This window comes from Physcomitrium patens, chromosome 8 (assembly GCF_059467195.1).
Source record: "Physcomitrium patens ecotype Gransden chromosome 8, ASM5946719v1, whole genome shotgun sequence".
Classification (NCBI taxonomy): Eukaryota; Viridiplantae; Streptophyta; class Bryopsida; order Funariales; family Funariaceae; genus Physcomitrium; species Physcomitrium patens.
In genome coordinates, this window is record NC_143417.1 from 13,075,074 (window position 1) to 13,094,671 (window position 19,598).

Consider the following 19,598-nt stretch of genomic DNA (forward strand, 5'->3'; position numbering starts at 1 on the left):
GACAACGCTGTGGCGAGCAATAGAGCGGGTGAGAGAGAGAGGGAGAGAGTTAGAGTGAGGTGGAAACTCGTGAGATGGGGTGCGTTCTTTCTCTTCCCCTGTTGCGCATTAGTGTGTCGCAGGATTTTTCATGTAGAATGTTCCACACTTGGCTGGAAGCGAGGCGAGTGATGAAGATTCTGTTGAAGTGTTGGTGTTAGGAATAGAAGGAGAAATGGCAATAATATCTTGAAGAAGGTGATCGCGTGCATTCGATGTGGAGAAGGTCTGAGGACGTAACAGGAGGAGGGAATGCAAAGGAGTTTCAGATGCGGTGCGAAGTTTGTGTAAGGTCAGTGGTGTGTCCTCGGGGATGCACGCAATATGGCTTTGACCTCGGAGGTGAAATAGCGGAGTGAATGAGACGTGATTGTCAGTTCATATATTAGTCAGAATCTTCCTAGATCCAGGTCGAAAGGGCCACTAGATATGCGATATTTGTTTTGTTGATCTCCAGTGAACGTAGCGAGCAGGGTTTGTGGGGAGTGCCTGTTCAGCACTGTACATTTTGAGGGCGAGTTTTTAATCAAGCTCTATGTTGTACTCTGGATAGCATTTTATTGTTTCTGCCTTCGAACTTCGGTTCTACCTGAGGGAGAGTTAGCTTCAGTGTTATAGAAACTTTGCCCAACGATCCTTCAGCTCTCAGCTCAGGAATTCTGTGACAGGGAAGAGGTGGAAGCTTTGTCCTGTTTCGTTAATCAAGTGACAAGGGTGACATGCATGCATCGGTTCTCTTAACTGCAAGGTTCAAAGCGAGCATTCTTCAGATTAAAGCACAAGCATGAAAGGTATGCTAGTACTTTCGGGTTCAACTCCACTCTCTGCCATTCTTCTCTATCGACTCATGACAGTCACTGATGAGAGGAAAAGTTGGCCTATGGCTCTCTTTGCTGAGCGCATACTTTTCTTTGCCTCATTTCAGCTATGGCAACGACGAGGACATTGTCAAATTTAGGTCCTCCAAGTTTTCTGGCTTTATAGAATGTGTGCCACTTACGAACATCCATGACTATGCCACCTTTGGTTCTAGGGTAGAAGTGGCTTTTCTGCTGAATAGTGGTGGATGAAGTCCTAAACAGTCGAAGTTTTAAATTGTAACAAGTACAATTTTCTCTGCCTCGGAATCCTCTTGTAGAAAAGTATCATCTTAGTGCTGCAGGTAGTTTTCTATCTTGAATGATTTTCATCGTATCGAGAAAAATCCTATCTCTCTGCGTTAAAAGGCAGTGGAAGTGATTGCTTAGCACGATTTCGCAGAATGGTTCGCCGTGGCATCGACTTCGCGTTCCTTGCAGTAATTTGTTTTCCTCCTCAAGTTGTGCAGGCGACTCGGATGAGAAGTTGATACGGTGTCGTTCAAGTCGCTATATTGCTGGTGAATACCGGCCTGAGAATTACGTCTCTTTGCATGAAATCCCTCCAATTCACACCAACGGACCCGAGCAAGTTAGGCCACAATGATCGATGATGGAGAGGTAGAATGGGGAACAACAAAAACATGAGTACTGTGAAGAAATGAGTGTTCACAGGAAATAGCCATCTGGTAACATGAGGAAGAAGACGACGTCGGCGGCTTCCGTGGTGAGAAAACAGCTTCAAACCTGTTGCCAGTATGAGACGCTTTCACTGGAGACACACGATAGAGATGACCTTTCTGAGGGTTTTAAGCTGTCGCAGGAGATTCATATCTCCCCTCCCGTCAAGGACACATCACACTCGTCTTTCTTCAGACGTAAATCTTTCAATGTTACTCATGTGAAACACCTTCTGACAACTCCCGAGTCGCAAACTCCCCATCGGAAATCATTGGAATCCGCTCTACCCCTTTGTGCGGGTTCAAAGTTCAAGCCAAGAAAGCTGCAGTATGTCAAGAGTTTACCACATCTTGCTCCAGCTTCTGCAAAGGCCACAACGGCGTCCATGCCATTACCGCTTGTATTGTCTCGTCTGGAATCTCTGAAGGCTAATGAAAAGCACAAATCGGGGCCGCTTTTGACGGTAAGGCACTCGTCCGAAGGGGAACCTATGAAAAACAATCTTGCTTCTCCAGTGAAGTTGAAGAAGTACTTCTCAGGGCCACTTCTCAGCGTGCAACGGAACCCTCTGAGTGGCTCGTCATCGCTTACTGCTGCCAAGACCAATCTTATTTCAGAGCCATTACACGTGGACGAAAAAACCAAGCAACAAGAAGGCCCATCTCCAACGAGCCGGTTCACAAGGATGAAGTCCTCCTCTCAGGCTCTGTTCCCGGCTGTTGCCACAAGTAAGCTTTCAGGCATGGTGACACAAGGGACTCTGAAGAAGGCTGCACAATTGACAAAGATTACTCCTTTTCTTGACAGGAAAGGATCACGGGGATCCCGTGCTTCAAAAGTAGATTATAAACCTTGTCCTTCTATTCCGATGGAAGGCAATCCCGGATCGGCCACAGAGAAGACCCCATTGGCGACAACTGTTGCATTCTCGGATCCGAGGGAAAATGATGGACAAAACGCCAAGCCGACTTTCATAAGTACTAGTGCACGGAAAGATAAGAGCTGCAGCGAGAGGGAGAGAGTCTTGGCTGCTGTAAAGATACAAGCTGCATTTCGAGGCCACAGAGATCGTAAAAGATATGCGATTGAGTTAGTCCGGGCTAAGAACCCAAGCGGGGAAACCACACAGAACGAGGTTGAGGAAGCACCATCTGTTAGCACACAGATATCGAGAACGAAGCCGCAAAAGCGTATTGCAGCTCGAAGAGCAAGAACCGGAATGGAGCAAGTGAGCAAGAGCTGGAATGGAAGCCTCCGAACGGCGCAAGATTGTCAGGCGATTCTTAAAAGCAAGCAAGAGGCGGCCCTGAAACGCGAGCGAGCGATGGAGTATGCCATGTCGCGACAACATTGGAAAACTGGGTCAAGGTCACAGAAAGCTCCTGCATGGATCGTTGACAATACGTTTCCTGACAAGCCTGGGTGGGTGTGGAACTGGTTAGAACGAGCTGCAAGAATGGGAGCGCACAATTCTCCGAACAGGGTTTTTGATAATGATTTCGACAAAGATGAATCAGTTAGCAACAGCCTTTCTGTCAAAAGCACGATTGGGATATGTACCACCGAGATTGGGAGTGCAGATGTGGACCTCCAATGCCCGATGACATATCCATGGCCACTCTCGCTTCGGCAACAACATGCTGCAGGGCTGCTGCAACCAAAGGAATCTCTCGTGAGACCTAGCCCACTGAGAAAAGCAGGTGGAGGTGGATCCCCAGAAATTCTTCTGCCACGACATTCACAGCAGAAGATGACCGAGACTGAGCGTGCAAAGAGACAAGATATGTCCAACACTGACGACAGTTGTGTTGCCAGCCAGATCAGCGACGAATTGTCCATGACTAAGACATCATTCGGCGTCCGGAAGCTTAAATTTGATGAGGACGAAAATGAAAAGCAGGATGATTATCAGGAGAGCGTGGGAAGCTGTGCTGGACCTTTGCCTGCATTGTACCGCTTGGCTTCTCCGTTTGCAGGCCCGAAATCGAGGTCGCAGAACGGCTTACAGCTTAGGAAGTCCAATCCTAATTCTTTGAAGGAAACCATTAAGGCTAATCTTCATACATACGGAAATTCTCAAGCCCATCATATGCAAAAGCAAGTCCCCGCTTCACACTCTGACAGCGATTCAGCAGGGACGACGGCTGCATCAGTACGTCGACCCTTTTGGCGACCTTAGATAATGTCACAGCCCAACCATCAAGCCCTGCGACGCAGCTTTATGCTCAGAATGTTTTGACGTCGAATGAATCATTGCAATCACTGCAGGCCTGCATTCCCAGGTTCATAGTTCTTATATTTTGGAATTCTTTTTTCTTTGAATTGAATAATGCTGAGGTTAACTTACTTGCAAACTCCCGTGCACTCTGCGAGAACTGATGCTCAAGGGTCCCATGCGATCTGGTGAAACTAGCGACTTGTCAAATTCTTATGTTCAACTGTGCCACTGTACTTTATGTCATCATCACAACGATTGTTCGGTCTCTGAACAATCTGTACTCACACAAGCTCATGTCCTGTGAAGTAAGGTTCACCTGGTTGTTTTTTCAAAAGTCAGAATATCTATTTTCGATGTACAAAATAGTTCAGGATCCTCGTCTCTTGTAAACCTGCATCTGGATTTTCGTCGATGCGTAGTCCGTCCACATGTGAGGTTCGGTCTCTGACGTGGTTAATCCGTTTCCTTGGCTTGGGAGGAAATCTCAATTCCACAGAGCAGTGGCCTGAATCTCCTGATTGTGAACTCGCTATTTTCTTACTACGGTCTTTTTCTACATTCTCTATTATTTTGTCCTGTCAACAACCGTCGTGTACTGATGCATGACACTCAAATAACACAGACTAGCTATCACTTTCGTTGTAGGCACGCGATCCACAGCGTGTTTTTCAATCAACCTCATTCTTAGCATGAACTCACCCAAGCATCCAACTTCACAATGGATGAGTCAAGTGGAGGAAAGCTTACAACGTCTTCTCTGATCCATAGAACAGCGTTCCAGTAGGAGAGAGAACCTATAGGTAGCTCGACGTAAACATAAAACTAAAAGTGAGAAGCTATTTTAAAACTGAAAGCAGAAAAGCTTTGGCCAGTTGGACACAAAATCACAGACAATAGGTATCCTTCAGTTTTCATGGACAAAGTGGAAAACAAGGACTATTCTGTTGGATCATATTATCACATTGACTATTTCTGGTAAGAATCAGTCCTTTAATCCAAGATCCCAAGCTGGACATCATTATCCCCAAGTAGATGTCTTCTCTGTACAAGACTGAGATCAGCATCTAATGAGTGCATGCAAAACAACTGCAATTTACTGACAACGTACATTAAGAACCCAGAGTGGGGTGTAATCTTGAGTTCACCTCCATGTAATTAGACCTAATTACGTTAAATCGACTAGAGTTTGTTTTCGTAAAGGCTGTTCTGAATCTAAACTTCAGCGGCTATCCACCATCAAACTGCCTAGACAATTGTAATCACTGTGGCAGCTCTGCAACTAAGAGGATATTATAGAAACAGCCTCTAAATCCAGGATTGGGATTGAAGTGTTCGAAGGGAGGAAACAAAAGTGCGCCATGACATACAAATTAAGCAAGTCATGAAACTTCCTTCTCGCTAAAAGGCATCTAATAAACCAAAAGACATCCGCAATCATCCCGATGCCAATCTCCAACATTGATTTACTGTTACTTATCTCAAATTAAAGAGAAAATGTACCATACCTTGCATCGCTTCTACGATCTTTACAAATATCAAGAGCTGAGCTTCTTCATCACAGATCTCTGCAGCTCCTGCAACCACTCCGATGCAATATAGATTGGGCCTTTGGAGGCTGGATTCTCCATCTCAGGTTGAAGAGGGCCATCTCTGGAAGCAGGATGCACAAGGCCTCCTACCCGGCCCTCCTTCGGAGACGACCCCAAGGTACCTTCACGTGAATGTTTAGGGGAGGTCCAATACGCTATTCTTTTCCTAAAATCGACTCTGTGCTCATGTTGCATCAGTTCTCGGGCCCGAAAAGTTGTTCGGGGTAATCTAAAGCTCTTCTGGTCCAGATTAGCAGGTTCTGAATTACCAGGAGATGTGGCCAGGGAAGGGACCTCGTCGTGGGTACTCACTTTCGGCCTACCGCTGAAGCGGATCTCGATCGGTGCACCGGGCACTGCAATTCTCATGTTGGCATAGACTGGGTCACAAATTTCGCGAGCGAACGTGAAGCAGCGTTCGTGAGAGGATAACAGGCAGCCTCGCATCTCTCTGCCCTCGCAATCCTGCCTTCTGAATTGGTCATCGGATCCTGGGTTGAAAAAACTAAAGTAGTCACAAAGAGCCCTGAAAGCAACAGATGATTCGCCAGAAAAAATTGGATCATTAACCCCTAAGAAATCGAATAAGCAGGCAACCATTCATTCATTTCTGGAAAACCTTTCAACAAAATTGAATGGCTGCAAAGCTTAGGAGAAGATGTTATTATAGCACATGATGATTTAGCATGTCAGCAGATGAGAATAAATATTTAGAGTAAGTACCTGAGCCAGAGAAGGGAAGGTAAGACTTCCACCAGGGTTGTCTGCACGCCATGGCAGCGCTTACGGAGCAACCCACTTTTGCTCCTGCTTCACATTGAGTAGCAATTTTTTCCTTGCAGGTTTTCCAAGCTTGACGCCAAGTCTCCTCATTTCGGAATGCGAGCACGTAAGGTCCCTTGGAAGAATCCTCATCTCTCCCAACAGGTACTGGGATCCTTACGAGGGGTAGGAAAGGATCAAAAGCTATAACAAGCACACTTGGCGAAAGATTAGCTTGGCTTGATCGATAAGCCTCCATTCCTGGCAGGTCCACATTGGGATTCATCGTTCAACTTAAGAGGTCTGTCCTCACCTAAAAGCATAAAACGTTGTATAATTTTCATCAAGATAACTGAAGGAGTTTGGCACACACATGACTGACGCAGCAAACAGAAGACTGGGACAAACTATAGTCTAAACATGTAGCAAATCACACTACACATGTTTAGTGAGCACCCAGTACACCGATACATTCAAACATTGGCAACATATCCTGAATTGCGAAAACTAGCGTTGGGTAGAGTTTGACAAAAACGATACAAAACCCTATCAATGCTGTTCTAGATTACAAATACCCCAATTCGGATTTCTGGTCTTTCATAACAAGTTGAGCAAACCACGCAAAGCAGAAGAATTCATAATTTTTTTGAAAAAAAGTGAAAAATGAAGACAAATGAAACCAACTGTCGATTCCTTCACAAATTCCTTCACTAAAGTTACATCCAACTCTGCAAGCTGCCATACTATCAGCAAACCTTGAAATCAACATGTGTGAGTTGAGAAGAACACCACAGGCATATCTAGCGCAGAAATTCTAATCCCGCAGATGAATCACACGGCAGCTATCCAACCCAGATAAAATTCTTCAATAAATCTTAAAATGAAAGCTCCTTGAATCACCACAACCCCAAATTATCCAAAATCACCACTGCCTTGCGTGATTCAGCAAAGCTGCTTGTTCAACGATCCGTGTGAGGGGATTGCAGGAAGATTACGAGGAACCCAACAATCGTCCTCTCTGAAAGACCCCTCACTCAACACCCATCACTTCGACCCACCTCGACTTTGTACTCAATTCTAGAAGAAAAACGAAACGAAACACACAGACACACAAAACAGAGCTCAAAGCTCAACTTGTTAAGAACCGAGTGAGACAATCACCGTCGAGAATCCATGACGAGCAGCACAATTGCGACCTCCTCCTCCAGCGTCATGCCATGCTGCTGCAGAAAAGCTCCGGGTTTATGGAATTCACACCACGAAGACAAACTGGAATTTAACTCTTCAAAACATGACACACAAAACACAAACCACACATAACACATTAAGTTTTAGAAGAAATTAATTAAGGTGAAACTATTGTTTGGGAATTTGTAGGTTAACGAAGCAAAGGTTGTTGATATTGTGTAATTGACCACTTGGATAATTAGACATGTATCATGTATCCTTTATACAATAAATTTTGGAATAAAAGGCATTTTAATTACAACAACAATCACCTATAATACAATAAAATTCCAAAGTATAGTACATAAGATAAGAGTAGAAGAAAAAGAAGAAGGAAAAAAAAAAAAAAAAAAAAGGGAAGAAGAAGAAGATAATAGGTGTTTATATTCTTTTAATCATCATTTTTTTTTTTTTTCTTTTTGTCTAAAGTATATTTTTCATTCTATCAATTTAATCACATAATTTTTTAAAAATCTAATGGTTCCAAATTAAAATTTAAAACTAAATCATTTGTTTAATAATATTAAATAAAATAATAAAATAATAAAATATTACGTTTATGTTGCATATGTTATTAAAATTTTGCTAAATATGTTATTTCTTACCTTTTCCACTTTTTATAAGAAGTTGGATGTAAAATATATTTGATCAAAAAATCAAATAGGTTCAAGATTACAGTCATATTTTTATGTAAACAACAAGCCTCTATTTTAATGAACAATGTTTATTTATATTTTTTAGAGTTATAATTAAGGTTATGATGCGCCTTTTAATTCTGAATATATTATTTTTACATTACAAATAATTAAATTCTTATTTGCAATCAACTTTTAATTTTAATGGTTTTTGTGATTGTGTGTGTATATATATATATATATATATATATACTAGCAAAAACCTATTTTTAGGCACTTTAATCTTTGGCACATCCATCCATTTTCTAATTCATCCATGCCCTTTGGTTTCTATGTTCTCTAATTTTCATGTTCCCATGTTCCCCAAGTTTCCTTTGTCACAGCTAATCAAAAGACTTCTTTGTCTCTTTGTATTACATCTAAATTATCTTATATAATAGATATATATATATATATATATATATATATATGTGCACATATAACTTTTTTATATATATTAGAAGTAAAAGCTAAAAGTTAGCAATCTTCTTTAAAATAAAACTTCTTAGTTGATGATGATAGTATCTTTTTCCTTCTTTGTAATTTTTAAGTATTCCGGCAAGATGATAATCTTTGTTGATTCTAAAATAATCATTTTAAATAAAAATATTAATTACAAATTAACACCAGTTTTTTTAATTAATATCATATAAAATGATAGCATGCCTTATATGTTCCAAGCTCACATCTTTTTCTCACTTTGCAAAATAACCAAAATACAAAATCAAATTAAAACATAAAATACTGATCATTTAATATTAATAAAAAAAATTATGATCATTACACATTTTATAAACAATCAGTTATTATTTTCTGAAGTCAAAGACGTAATTTAAAACTTGATGAATTTTTATTTTTCAACTATAAATTAATATCATGCTTTTGTTATAAATAGAAAAAACTAATACTTTTATATTCATACAAAGAATAGTATCTTCAGTTTGAATTTGCATCCCTCTACTTAATAACATTATGTAGAATGATTAGCAAAGTCAAAAAAGCGTTCATAATTCACACCTAACATCTGGATTGATTGACAAATTGCGGCTTATCAAAAATCCAGAAAATCCTAGTGTAGTTGAGACCGCAATTAATAATGGATAGAGCTGCAAGAATTTATTTGATATTTTATTTCTTATATATATATATATATATACATACATATTAATATCACTACAAATTTACTGCTTGCATTGACTGTTATGAGTAAGGTATAGAGAGTGTAAATTAGGAGGAACAGGTTGTTATTCTGTTTTACTCTCATTACACATTCACATTCAATTTCTTGCATTGGTACTAATATAATCAATAAAATGAATTGGGTGCATATTTTTGAATAAAACATATCAGAAAATATCAAAGTCTGAAATAATACAAGTTGATGAGCAGGTAGGATAATAGTAAACTCAGGTGGGAGCCTGAGTTGGGTCATGGCTGATTTAGGTGTTGCCAGAGCTCTGGGCATGATTATTAACGTTTTTATCCTATAAAATATTACTTTGTTGACTTTAGAGGAAGTTTCTGCGGGTGAATTATATCATGAAAACTGTACATTTTCACATGTTTTGAACTTGAATAAAACCTAATTTTCATTGTGAGAAGCTCTGTCAAATACTTTCATTTCTGATCCAAACAACATCATTTTGAAGTAAAATACATTATTATTATTATTATTATTTTTTTAGTGTACAAAAGTTACAAAGCAATTTACAAACCAGAACATCGTAACATCACTCAATTTTTTTGACAATGATAGAGTCAAATTTATCTCCTTAACATTTTCTGACAAAACTTCATTTCATTCGTGACAGTATAAGAAAATTGTGTTCAGTTGTAAATAACTTCGTATTAGGAAATCAGAGTATTTTGACCAAATAGATTACATACACTGCATAATATATTTCATGATCTAAACATGTATGCAAATTTTGTTTAAGTTTGAAATCATTTCAGAATACAACCCTAATTTTTTAATAATTGATAATACATATTTGAAAAAAATATAGAACATTATCATATCGATGATATATTTTAGTAGAATCGTGCATACCTTTACTTTTTAAAAATGAAAAAACAAAAGAATCATATTAAATAACTGTTTGTGAGATCATACAACTGTATTTTAATTCATTTTTATTAATGAGTGTTTCTTGGTCAATCAAATACAAAATCTTTAAAAAAAATTGAGTACCTCGTTAATTATTTTAATCAGGTCAAATCTCGTGTTTGTAAATTTTCCCTTAAAATACTCAAATGATAATTATGAAATTTTTTTGTAATTTGAATGTAGAAAGACTTATGATTTTGGTTTGATTAAAATTAAACTAGATTCATCATAACAAATCATTGGGATGTTTTTCACAGTATTAGTAATAATGTAGTAGGTATTCTAAACCTGTAAGTTGAACAATCGACATACATGTTATATCTGTGCGAATACTGAATGTCATGTTTTACAGAATTCAAAATCTTTGGCAACTTAGCATGAAAAATCAGAAGAAATTGAGTTATTAGATGGGAAATATTGGATAATCCATGTTAGAATCGGAAAAAAAATCCAACAAACACTTATTTTCACAGTTATTGTGTGTGAAAAAAATTGCAGATGTTAAAAGACTATTGTAGACTGTATTTCTATTACAAAATTTTAAAATAATATATTTTTTGGATTTAAAAGGAAAATATTTCATACATTCATATAAAGCTCATTAGGTGTTTGTGTTTGTATCCAATAAGACTTGCACACAAATCCAAATTTTGATTTTAAGCAACAATTGCTTTTTAAAAGACTTCCTCCTAGTTTTAAAAGTTCATAAATTTGAGGTATCAGAATACAATGATATTTGTTTTAAGAATGTCATCTAAAAAAGCAAAATTTTAACATTAAAAAATATTATTCATTCAATGAACTGGATTTAAGAGAACTGTTCTCCATGTTTTTCTCAATCCAAACATTATTTTCATAAAAATATTGTGATAGTTTTATTTATTTTATTATGTTTTTATTTTTGCAGTGTTAACACTTAGTATCATCACACACTTACTATTTAAGTTAATACACACTGATCACAACAACTTCATTTGTGTACTAAAAATTCGTTCAATATATATATATATATATATATATATATTAAAAATAATATTTTAAAAAACCTTGTTTAAAAACATACCTGAAAAAAGATATTTGAATTCACATGAATTACATACATATACAAATATCCACATTATTGATTTATTTATAAAACTAAATTTTCAAGGTCTAACAAACTAATATTGAGAATATATATATATATATATATATACACACACACACACAAGAAAATGTTATAATAACAAGGGAGATTTGTATGAGAGTTGACAACATAAAGAGGAGAACTTGGAGGATTGAGATGAAGAAGGCTACAAATAAAGAGAGCAATGGTTGGGAATGAGGGAATTTGGAATGAGGGCCATGATTGTAATAATGGTCTCTAGAAACAATCCATTTTTCTAGTGATGATTACAATAGGTAGGATGGGTTGATTTAGTAAATGGGTGGGTCATTTTAACATTTTTACACACACAAATATATATATATATATATATATATATATTATTCATCATGATTTTTTATTTTTTATGTTTTATTTTTGGATATGTTAAGTTTTAAAAAACCATATCTTAGGTTTTAATTTATGAATATGCCTTATAAATATAAAAATTTATTTTATTTCTTTCAGTACTAATTCACAAAGATTTAACTCCTTTAATATTTATTAGAGTATCAATTTAAGATTTTTTTAATAATTTAGTATTTCTTTGATAATAATATATTATAAATATACTAATATATATATATATATATATTAATATAATCATAACATATAATTTAAATTCTATGCGTAATCATGCAAAGCATAGAAAATCTGCATTTATTCAAACTTTAATGTGTATTGTAAGTTAAAGAATTTGGTTATTATCATGAATTATCATTTATTTAGTTATTTGTTATGTTTTTTATTGAATCAGTTTATTAGAAGTATTTTTTCATTTTTTATTCATTTTATTTGGTACTCAAGCCATACACATGATTTTTCCAGAAGTTTGTGACACAGAAATAAATATACTTATATATTCTTTAACTTATTATTTTTATCTTTCCTTCAGTTGTTTAGGGTTTAGGGTTGTTGGGATCTAATTATGCAAATCAACTACGTTTGGTTATGTTTGATTATATAAGTTCATCACAGTTTTAAGTTGTATTTTTTAGTCATGTTAATTTGAACTGTATTCATTAAATCAAATACATGTAAATTGTAAACTATATATTATCGACACATTACATATTTTAATTTTTTTAAAAAAACTGAAAGTTAGACAAGCTACATAGAATCTAGGAAAAATCACATAATCACAGACGATGATGTATTTTTAATTAACAAGGAATATTTTCCAACATTTGGACTAGCACAACTCGTATGATTGATTTCCAACAGTCAATTACTCAGAAGCTCAAGTTTGGATAATTTTTTTAGTATCCAATGTGGCTAAAATCATATCTAGTTAGTTCAAATTCATTCAACATATTAATCTAATTAAACCTTAAAAATAAATCATTAACATCTTAAACTGACCTCTGATATCTAATATGCATTACCACACACACACACACATTATTCATCAAAAGTTGATAAAGTTAAAAAAAAACTTCATTTGTAGATACACTTGATGTTTGAGCTAGAAAAAGCAAGACCCAATTCCTTATAAGAAAAACCACAAACAGGTAAACCCAAGAGCATTAAACACTTAAGCATAGTATCAACATAAGCCTCTTCTACCACTCAAAAACCCCACATAGCTATACTTCTTTGAGCATCAAAACCATGGCCAACAAAAGCAAACCCAACGCTCTATCGATTCACCACGCAACGCAACTCCAAAGCAACAGGATGCAGCTTGGCAAGAGCAACCCACAAACCCAAACCCTAAAAGCAAGAAAGCAAAATGGGCAAAAGTACCTGGGAATCCTATAAGCAAAAGCATGTTTACGCTACACCAATCCCATGCAAACCATGCAGAGCTTTGGCGATGAGCTTGCGCTTCAGCTGTTGCCAGTACCATCGCCGTTGCTGGAACTGGGCCCAGAAGGAGAAGAATGCGATGAAACTACGTCGGATATGTTTTCTAGATACTGCAACACATCCTGGATGTTGGCGTTGATGGCTTGCTTCGATTGATCGTCTAGCAGAGGAGCTCGCTGATCTGAAGCATTGCTCGCGCTCGTTGTGACTTCGTCCACCGGTGCCGCGCTTCTTGCGTCGCTGACGTTGGGGATTTGTACGTCGATCACGAGCTGGGAGCCTTCGTCTCGAACTTTGAGCTGATATCCCAATGGCGGAAGCGCCTTGCCTCCCACAACCACTGATACTACCTCGGATTCCCATCGCTTGCTTTTCGTGCTCATGCCTTGCAGCGCAGCGAGTTCCATGGCTAGTCTGTCCCGCTCCTCCAGTGTCCGCTCTAGTTGACTGTCTAGACGTCTCGCCTCAGCTTCCGCGGATGCTCTTTCGTCCCTCAGAGCCGCTAGTTGAGCGGTGTCGGCGTTGCCGAATGCAGTAGTGTGGTGGATGTCTACGTCGACGTCGATCTCTACGCCGTGGTCTTTAACTTGGACGTTGTAGTCTTTTACCGGGAGAACTAGCTCTCCCACCATGATGGTCACCTTCTCGCTTTTCCACCTCTTGTCGCCTGATCCCATGGCCCTCAGTCGGTCCAATTCGGCCTGCAATCCCTTCGTTTGATCAAGCAACCTCGTCTCCTGCTCCATAGCTTGCTCTTGAATTCTCTTCGCTTGATGCTCCAACCTCCTCGCCTGTTCCTGTGCTTCTATCGCCAGAGCTTCAGCCTTCAGTCGCGCGGCTTCCGCTGCGGCTAGTTTCCTCGCCGCCTCAGCGTGTGCACTCAGTGTCGATCTCGGTTTCCCATACTCAATCTCCTCCATAGCCTGCCGAAACCGGGTCTCGGCGTCGTCGACTTTGTTCGTGAAAAACTCTCGTTGGGCCTCGAAGGTGAGATGTTGTTCTTGGAGCTGATCCTCGTTTCGAGGCGACGGGGGTTGAGATGCAGGAGCCGTGTCAACGAACTCACCAGCGGCAGATTGGACTTGCTGCAGAAACTCCCGCTCCAGCTTCGCCATTGCATCTGCGTTCGGCGAACTGGGCCGATCGGGCACCTTCATTCTCTTTCCGGCTCTCCCTGATGGACTGATCCTTCCATTGGGGGTCCCTACAAGTTGAGAAGATTCGGCTCTTCGCTGAGCTGCAATCTTCTCCCGGGCGATGTACCGAGTCTCATCCTGTGCCTTCGCAATCTGGTGCTCAAAACTCTTCGTCTCGCAATCGACCTGGTGCTTCAGTTTTGTAAGCACCTCGGAGTGGCTCTGAAGCTCCGCGAGCTTCGATGCCACACTCTTCACGGCTGATTTCGATTCCGAGCTCACTTTGTTCCATTCCTCGATCTCTGTTTTCGCTTGCTGGATATTTTCCTTCCTAGTCTACATCACGAAACGCCGAAGCATGTGGTCATAGAGTTTTAGTTCGAAGGATCTCATGATTCACTGGTGTATCCATACATTTACTAGCAGTGGTGACTTCTGCGACATATATACATATATATATATATATATATATATGTGTGTGTGTGTGTGTGTGTGCGTATTAGTGAACTGCGAAGATTTTCAATGAACTTTGTATAATTCGAAAACATCAGTCAAACTGTGTATGATCATATGTTGATGATACTGCCAACAATAATACTGCTATACAAAATTTTAGCTCAGTGATAAAGTCTTGATGACATAGTATTTCATTCCATTTCGAAGCCATACGTTTATTTTTTGCTTTGTTTCTTCGTGTGAACTTTTCAATATCTTGATCCTTTCACGTAATTTTCTGATTTCTTTGTTTCCGTTGCTGACTTTGGCAAATATACGCCGAAGTCCTGTTGTGATTTTTTGTAATGTGCCAACTTCTTTTGCAAAGAAATCGCGTTCAATCTCAAGTTCCTGATCATCTTAAAGGAAAATATTCAATTTTTGAAGGTTTTTTTAAAAAAATAAATTACAAACAAAAATTCTAAAAAATTCGTATGAAAATATCGGTTTTCATCTTTCAGATAGGAATTTATCTACGACAAGATTGTATCATTATACTTATAATATCAATTAATACCATCATTTATAAAACATACCGTGTATAAAAATTAGCCAAATTGTTTAGAGTTAATATGAAAATCAAACTGTAAACGAGCATGAACTGTGCACTGAACTTTAAATAGAAAAAATTGTGAAAGTGTATCAGAAATCTGATATGAATTATGAAGATGGTTTTTTTAATTTTTTTTAATTTAATTTTTATGGATATCACAAAATGCATTTCTAGTACTGATTACATATTTAGAGTTTTACTCGGCAATGAGTCACACGTATGTCTTTACGAAGTAAACCAATTTCAACTTCTTGACTATTACATATGATTTGTTTCTCACGCAAACGTGCTTTCAAACCTAAACACTACAAATGCAATTGTATAGTGGCATTATACACCATTGTAAAATTGTATGAATTTAATATATTATCTTGATTGAACTTTGCATGATTGATTGATTGATTGATTTATTAATATAAATCTATTAGCAAGAATTATGATTTTTTTCAACGTTTTAAAACAAGATAAAATAATCATGATATCATAATACAATACCTAAAAGTTTTGCAATCAATCTGAACTCCCCTCCCATCCGAGGAGCTTCTAATCCAAATGCTAATTCAAGACTTTCAACACTATTTTCAAGATTCCTACCAATATAAACCCATTTTTTTAAAAGAAGATTACAACTAAAATGTATTCATAATTGAATATAGTTGTTGTGATTTCCAGCTGCAGTTTAATCATTTAATGTATTCTTTTCAAAAATGTCATTTTTTTTTTTTTTTTTTCTATTATTTTGATAGTACCAGGAAATATAAATAAATAAATAGATAAAAAATCAATTATTATAAAACTACTGAATGGACATCTGTGCCATCAATTCATGTTATGAAGATGGGTCAAAGTAAAATTTTAAAATGCAACACATACTTGTTTTCTTTTTCAATCTCTAGAGCATGTTGAATATGAAGTTTCATGTGGTACTCTTGATCCATAAAAGCATTTTTTAGGGTTTGCAACTCATCAAGTAAGGCTTCCTTATCAGCCGAAGTGGGACACATTGAATGTGCCGTAGAAGGTCGAGGCTTTTCTGGTGGCCTTTGAGGACATTCTCTTTGTCCATTTCCATTGCAATAAGACACTTCCATCGCAGATCTGGGTCTTTGTTGTCCACTTGGATTGCAATTGGACACCTCCATGACAGAATGGGGCCTTCTATGGTCATTTGAAAATACCTAAATTTTTATAGAAAAATATCAAAGTTAAGAACAATTTAAGAACAAAATCATATTATTCATGCAAGCTATAGCCATGTTTGAAGAAATGAACCTATTTATGGGAAGTCATATAACATTTGTTAAAGTTAGATTTAAAAATAAGTAAGATTCTAACTTATATGTTGTTCTTTTGATGAATGGAATTATGCCCTAATTTTTGTGTAATATTAACTGTGTGCTTTCTAAATCATACTGCACTTATCCTTAGTTCATAGTAATCAGCTGTGAAGGAACTTACTCCTGGTGCCACCATGTTTTTATCATGCAAATTTCTAAAGAATAATGTTTTTCTTTTGTATAATAATATGCCTGTGTGTTGATTCCATACAGTGCATTTGAAAATGAGGCATGGAAATTCAAAATAGACACTTTTCACTTTTCTTTGAATTTATGTTTGATACAATTTTGATTGTTGATGTTATGTTTTCACTGTATTTGCAAACGTTTGTGCAATGGAAGGTTCTCATATATTTTGATTAAATTATTCACTGTCTTTTTTGGAATTTACGATCTTTTCTTAATTATTTGTTTCATGTTCAAATCATAAAAAAATTTAGGTCTTGTGTGTAAGAAATATATTTTTAAAAAAAGTGTGTTAAAATTTACATATATTATTACAAGGATAAAAATACCTAAAAAGAAGCGTATATTCAGTATAAAATAGCACTGAATGTGTATCATTATAGAACAATTTTATGTTCTAAATATTTACCTAAGAATTGTTTTCTAAATTTATCAAAAATGTTTTTCTTTTTTCTTTTTTCTTTCAGATCGGACACTATAATTTTCAATTGTGTCTGATTTGAAATAAATGAATAAATCACTTTCATGATCAGACTCACACTTATTCACTGTAATTACTTTATTATGATTTTTAGATTTAATAAGGTTAATCCAAAAAAACATTAGATTCATTTAATGTGGTAGAAGAAAGTTATTTTAATTTGAAGGTTGTGTAAGTTTTTTTTAGTAATAAAAGAGGTTTGGAATAACTTTGTTATGCTTTTATACAATATTCTTGTATTTCAATAAAGAATAAAAATAAAAAATAAAAAATTAGATCAGGACTACGTTTAATAACAATATTTTATTTGTATTTTTGTTTTTAAATCAGTACTACATTTAATATTTGTGTTTTAATCACCAATCATAAAAACTTATATTTGAAATATTACAAAGTTATCTTAATTTTTATGATTAGTGATTAAAAATTAAAATAAAAATTTAGTTAGATTAAAAGATATAGAATTAACCTTTGTTTTGATAAATCTAAAATATTTTTTTAGTTTTCATCAAAAAAACTTAAATATTAAATAATTTAGTTCATGGATTTATCAAAACAATTGTAGCCTTAGAAAATGTTGTTAAGTATTTAATTTTTTGTTTAACAATAAATTATATGATTTTAAAATTAATTAATTAATTAATTCCAATAGAAATTTTTACATTGTTATTTTAAAATATATAATTATTTGCAATAGATTTTATATAGTAATAAATATTACAAAGCAATCACAATTAATGTGTATATATATATATATATATATATATATATAATTTATTTACTTTATATATTAGAATTTAAATTTTGCTAATATTCTAAGTATTTAAGGTTAAGAGTTGAAGTTCTAGGTGTGAATTAGAAAAGAAAGTTTGAAGATTAGTATAAGTTAAGTGATAATATGAGTTGTTAACAATTGAAAGAGTGGATATAAAGGAAGAGTAGATTTGTACAAAGACATACGATATAGTGGATTAAGAGTGAACAATGTGTTGTAGATTGAAGTCTCTTATACAAGTAAAATGGATATGAGTTTGATTATATTTTTAGAATACTAAGCATAGGAGAAAATTCAACAAGTTATAATATTAGCAATAATAATTATGATTTGTACTTAATAAAGGTTACATCTTCTTTATATTATCATTTAAATGATAATATAAAGAAGATGTAACCTTTATTACTGAGTAATATAGTATATAGTTGAGGACATATACAAAGTTAAAATTATTTTAAACCATCTTAAGAAGAGAACCTCACAATATGAAACATATAGTTGTTTAAAATGAATATAATTTAGATAAGAGTGTAAGTTTATACCAAGATAGCTACAAAAAAAAAAAAAAAAAAAAAAAAAAGGAAAAAAGAAAAAAGAAGAAGAAGATAAAGATCAACTATTTGCAATAAACTAAATGGTAATCATAATTTAGAAACATGTGTAATAATATGGTACCAACTTTTTCTATGTAAATTAACTAATTGATATAAATAACTAAATAAAAATCATGTATTGATAGTACTTACAAACCTAAACAACACAAATACCAAGAGAGGACTAATTTAGAATTCTTATGATCTCATATTAATCTTGACAACTTACAAGTTTTGTCCAAGAGAAGTTATCAACTATGAAAAAAAAATTAATTAATTAATTATCAAATTCAACTCCACAGCACATCAACTTATAATCCAACACAATTTCACTTTTTGTTATTTTAACCAAAACCCTAAGTACAAAATAACCATTTCCTAGTAATCTAAAAGAGACCCAACAAATCTGAAAAACTACGTGTTGACCCAACTTACCTCACTTTAGGCACATTTTGTTCCTACCTACATTTACGAAATTCAGGTTTCCACCCCCATTAGCAGAACAAACAGACAAAAAACAAAACACCCAAAACAGTGAATTCAATGACGACGGACAACCCAAGTCCCCAGTTTTAGGGTTTCCAGGTCTCTCCGTTTAGCCTCTCTCGTAGGAAACATACGTGTTTGTTTCTGCTACTTCTTCATCGTCTCAACATGGTAGTTTTTTTTGTTTTTACGAACTAGGTTCTGCAAGCAATCAGATCCTGCTCCTGCACTATCCAGAACGGTTGGTAGGGAAGACCAGGCATTGTGATTTTCCCATACAAAAAAACAGAAAAAAAGAGAGCATAAATACCACAGTCAAAGCACGGCGGGGCCCGCGTGGGTGTAGGAAAGCGCGCCTCCGATCCCGCATCGGAACTCGTGAGGCCAGAACCTTCAGGCCATTGATTGACTGTCCACCAGTTTTCTACTGTCCGCAATTGAGCCTGCCA

General features: G+C 35.9%; 3 protein-coding genes and 1 long non-coding RNA gene across 19 annotated transcripts; 1 reads left to right on the forward strand and 3 right to left on the reverse strand.

Moving 5' to 3' along the window:
- Nucleotides 1–992: 992 nt before the first annotated feature.
- On the reverse strand, nucleotides 993–7,673 carry LOC112285787 (uncharacterized). 11 transcript variants are annotated; one of them, XR_012218064.2, is made up of 6 exons: nucleotides 7,308–7,428; nucleotides 6,108–6,459; nucleotides 5,301–5,875; nucleotides 4,112–4,589; nucleotides 3,925–3,977; nucleotides 993–3,783 (listed from the first exon to the last, which is right to left on the reverse strand). XR_012218064.2 is itself a non-coding variant. In XM_090252628.1 (4 exons), exons 2-3 carry the CDS (start codon nucleotides 6,430–6,432, stop codon nucleotides 5,331–5,333), a joined length of 870 nt encoding a protein of 289 aa, XP_090108754.1. In that variant the 5' UTR covers nucleotides 6,433–6,459; nucleotides 7,308–7,428; the 3' UTR covers nucleotides 4,707–4,846; nucleotides 5,301–5,330. The 11 variants fall into 11 exon arrangements, 7 of the variants coding, with proteins under 7 accessions (XP_090108754.1, XP_024382706.1, XP_024382700.1 ...); XR_016504524.1 differs by having other exon boundaries at nucleotides 993–2,995; nucleotides 3,138–3,977; XR_016504523.1 differs by having other exon boundaries at nucleotides 993–2,995; nucleotides 3,138–4,589.
- On the forward strand, nucleotides 1,591–3,931 carry LOC112285786 (uncharacterized). Its single transcript, XM_024526929.2, has one exon. It carries the CDS (start codon nucleotides 1,591–1,593, stop codon nucleotides 3,754–3,756), a length of 2,166 nt encoding a protein of 721 aa, XP_024382697.1. The 3' UTR covers nucleotides 3,757–3,931.
- Nucleotides 7,674–8,178: 505 nt separating the features above from the next.
- LOC112286101 (uncharacterized) lies at nucleotides 8,179–10,685 on the reverse strand. 2 transcript variants are annotated; one of them, XR_016504525.1, is made up of 3 exons: nucleotides 9,423–10,683; nucleotides 9,065–9,153; nucleotides 8,179–8,745 (listed from the first exon to the last, which is right to left on the reverse strand). It is a non-coding gene; the product is annotated as an uncharacterized LOC112286101 (long non-coding RNA). The 2 variants fall into 2 exon arrangements; XR_016504526.1 differs by having other exon boundaries at nucleotides 8,636–8,735; nucleotides 9,423–10,685.
- A 1,752-nt stretch (nucleotides 10,686–12,437) lies between these two features.
- On the reverse strand, nucleotides 12,438–17,820 carry LOC112285610 (uncharacterized). Of its 5 annotated transcripts, none has more exons than XM_073535650.2 (7): nucleotides 17,224–17,809; nucleotides 16,750–16,820; nucleotides 16,165–16,469; nucleotides 15,787–15,881; nucleotides 15,492–15,589; nucleotides 14,913–15,089; nucleotides 12,438–14,579 (listed from the first exon to the last, which is right to left on the reverse strand). In XM_073535650.2, the coding sequence occupies exons 1-7, from the start codon at nucleotides 17,339–17,341 to the stop codon at nucleotides 13,128–13,130; spliced, it is 2,316 nt and encodes a 771-aa protein (XP_073391751.1). In that variant the 5' UTR covers nucleotides 17,342–17,809; the 3' UTR covers nucleotides 12,438–13,127. The 5 variants fall into 5 exon arrangements, with proteins under 5 accessions (XP_073391751.1, XP_073391752.1, XP_073391753.1 ...); XM_073535651.2 differs by having other exon boundaries at nucleotides 17,144–17,809; XM_073535652.2 differs by lacking the exon at nucleotides 16,750–16,820 and having other exon boundaries at nucleotides 17,144–17,820.
- Between the last annotated feature and the right edge of the window lie 1,778 nt (nucleotides 17,821–19,598).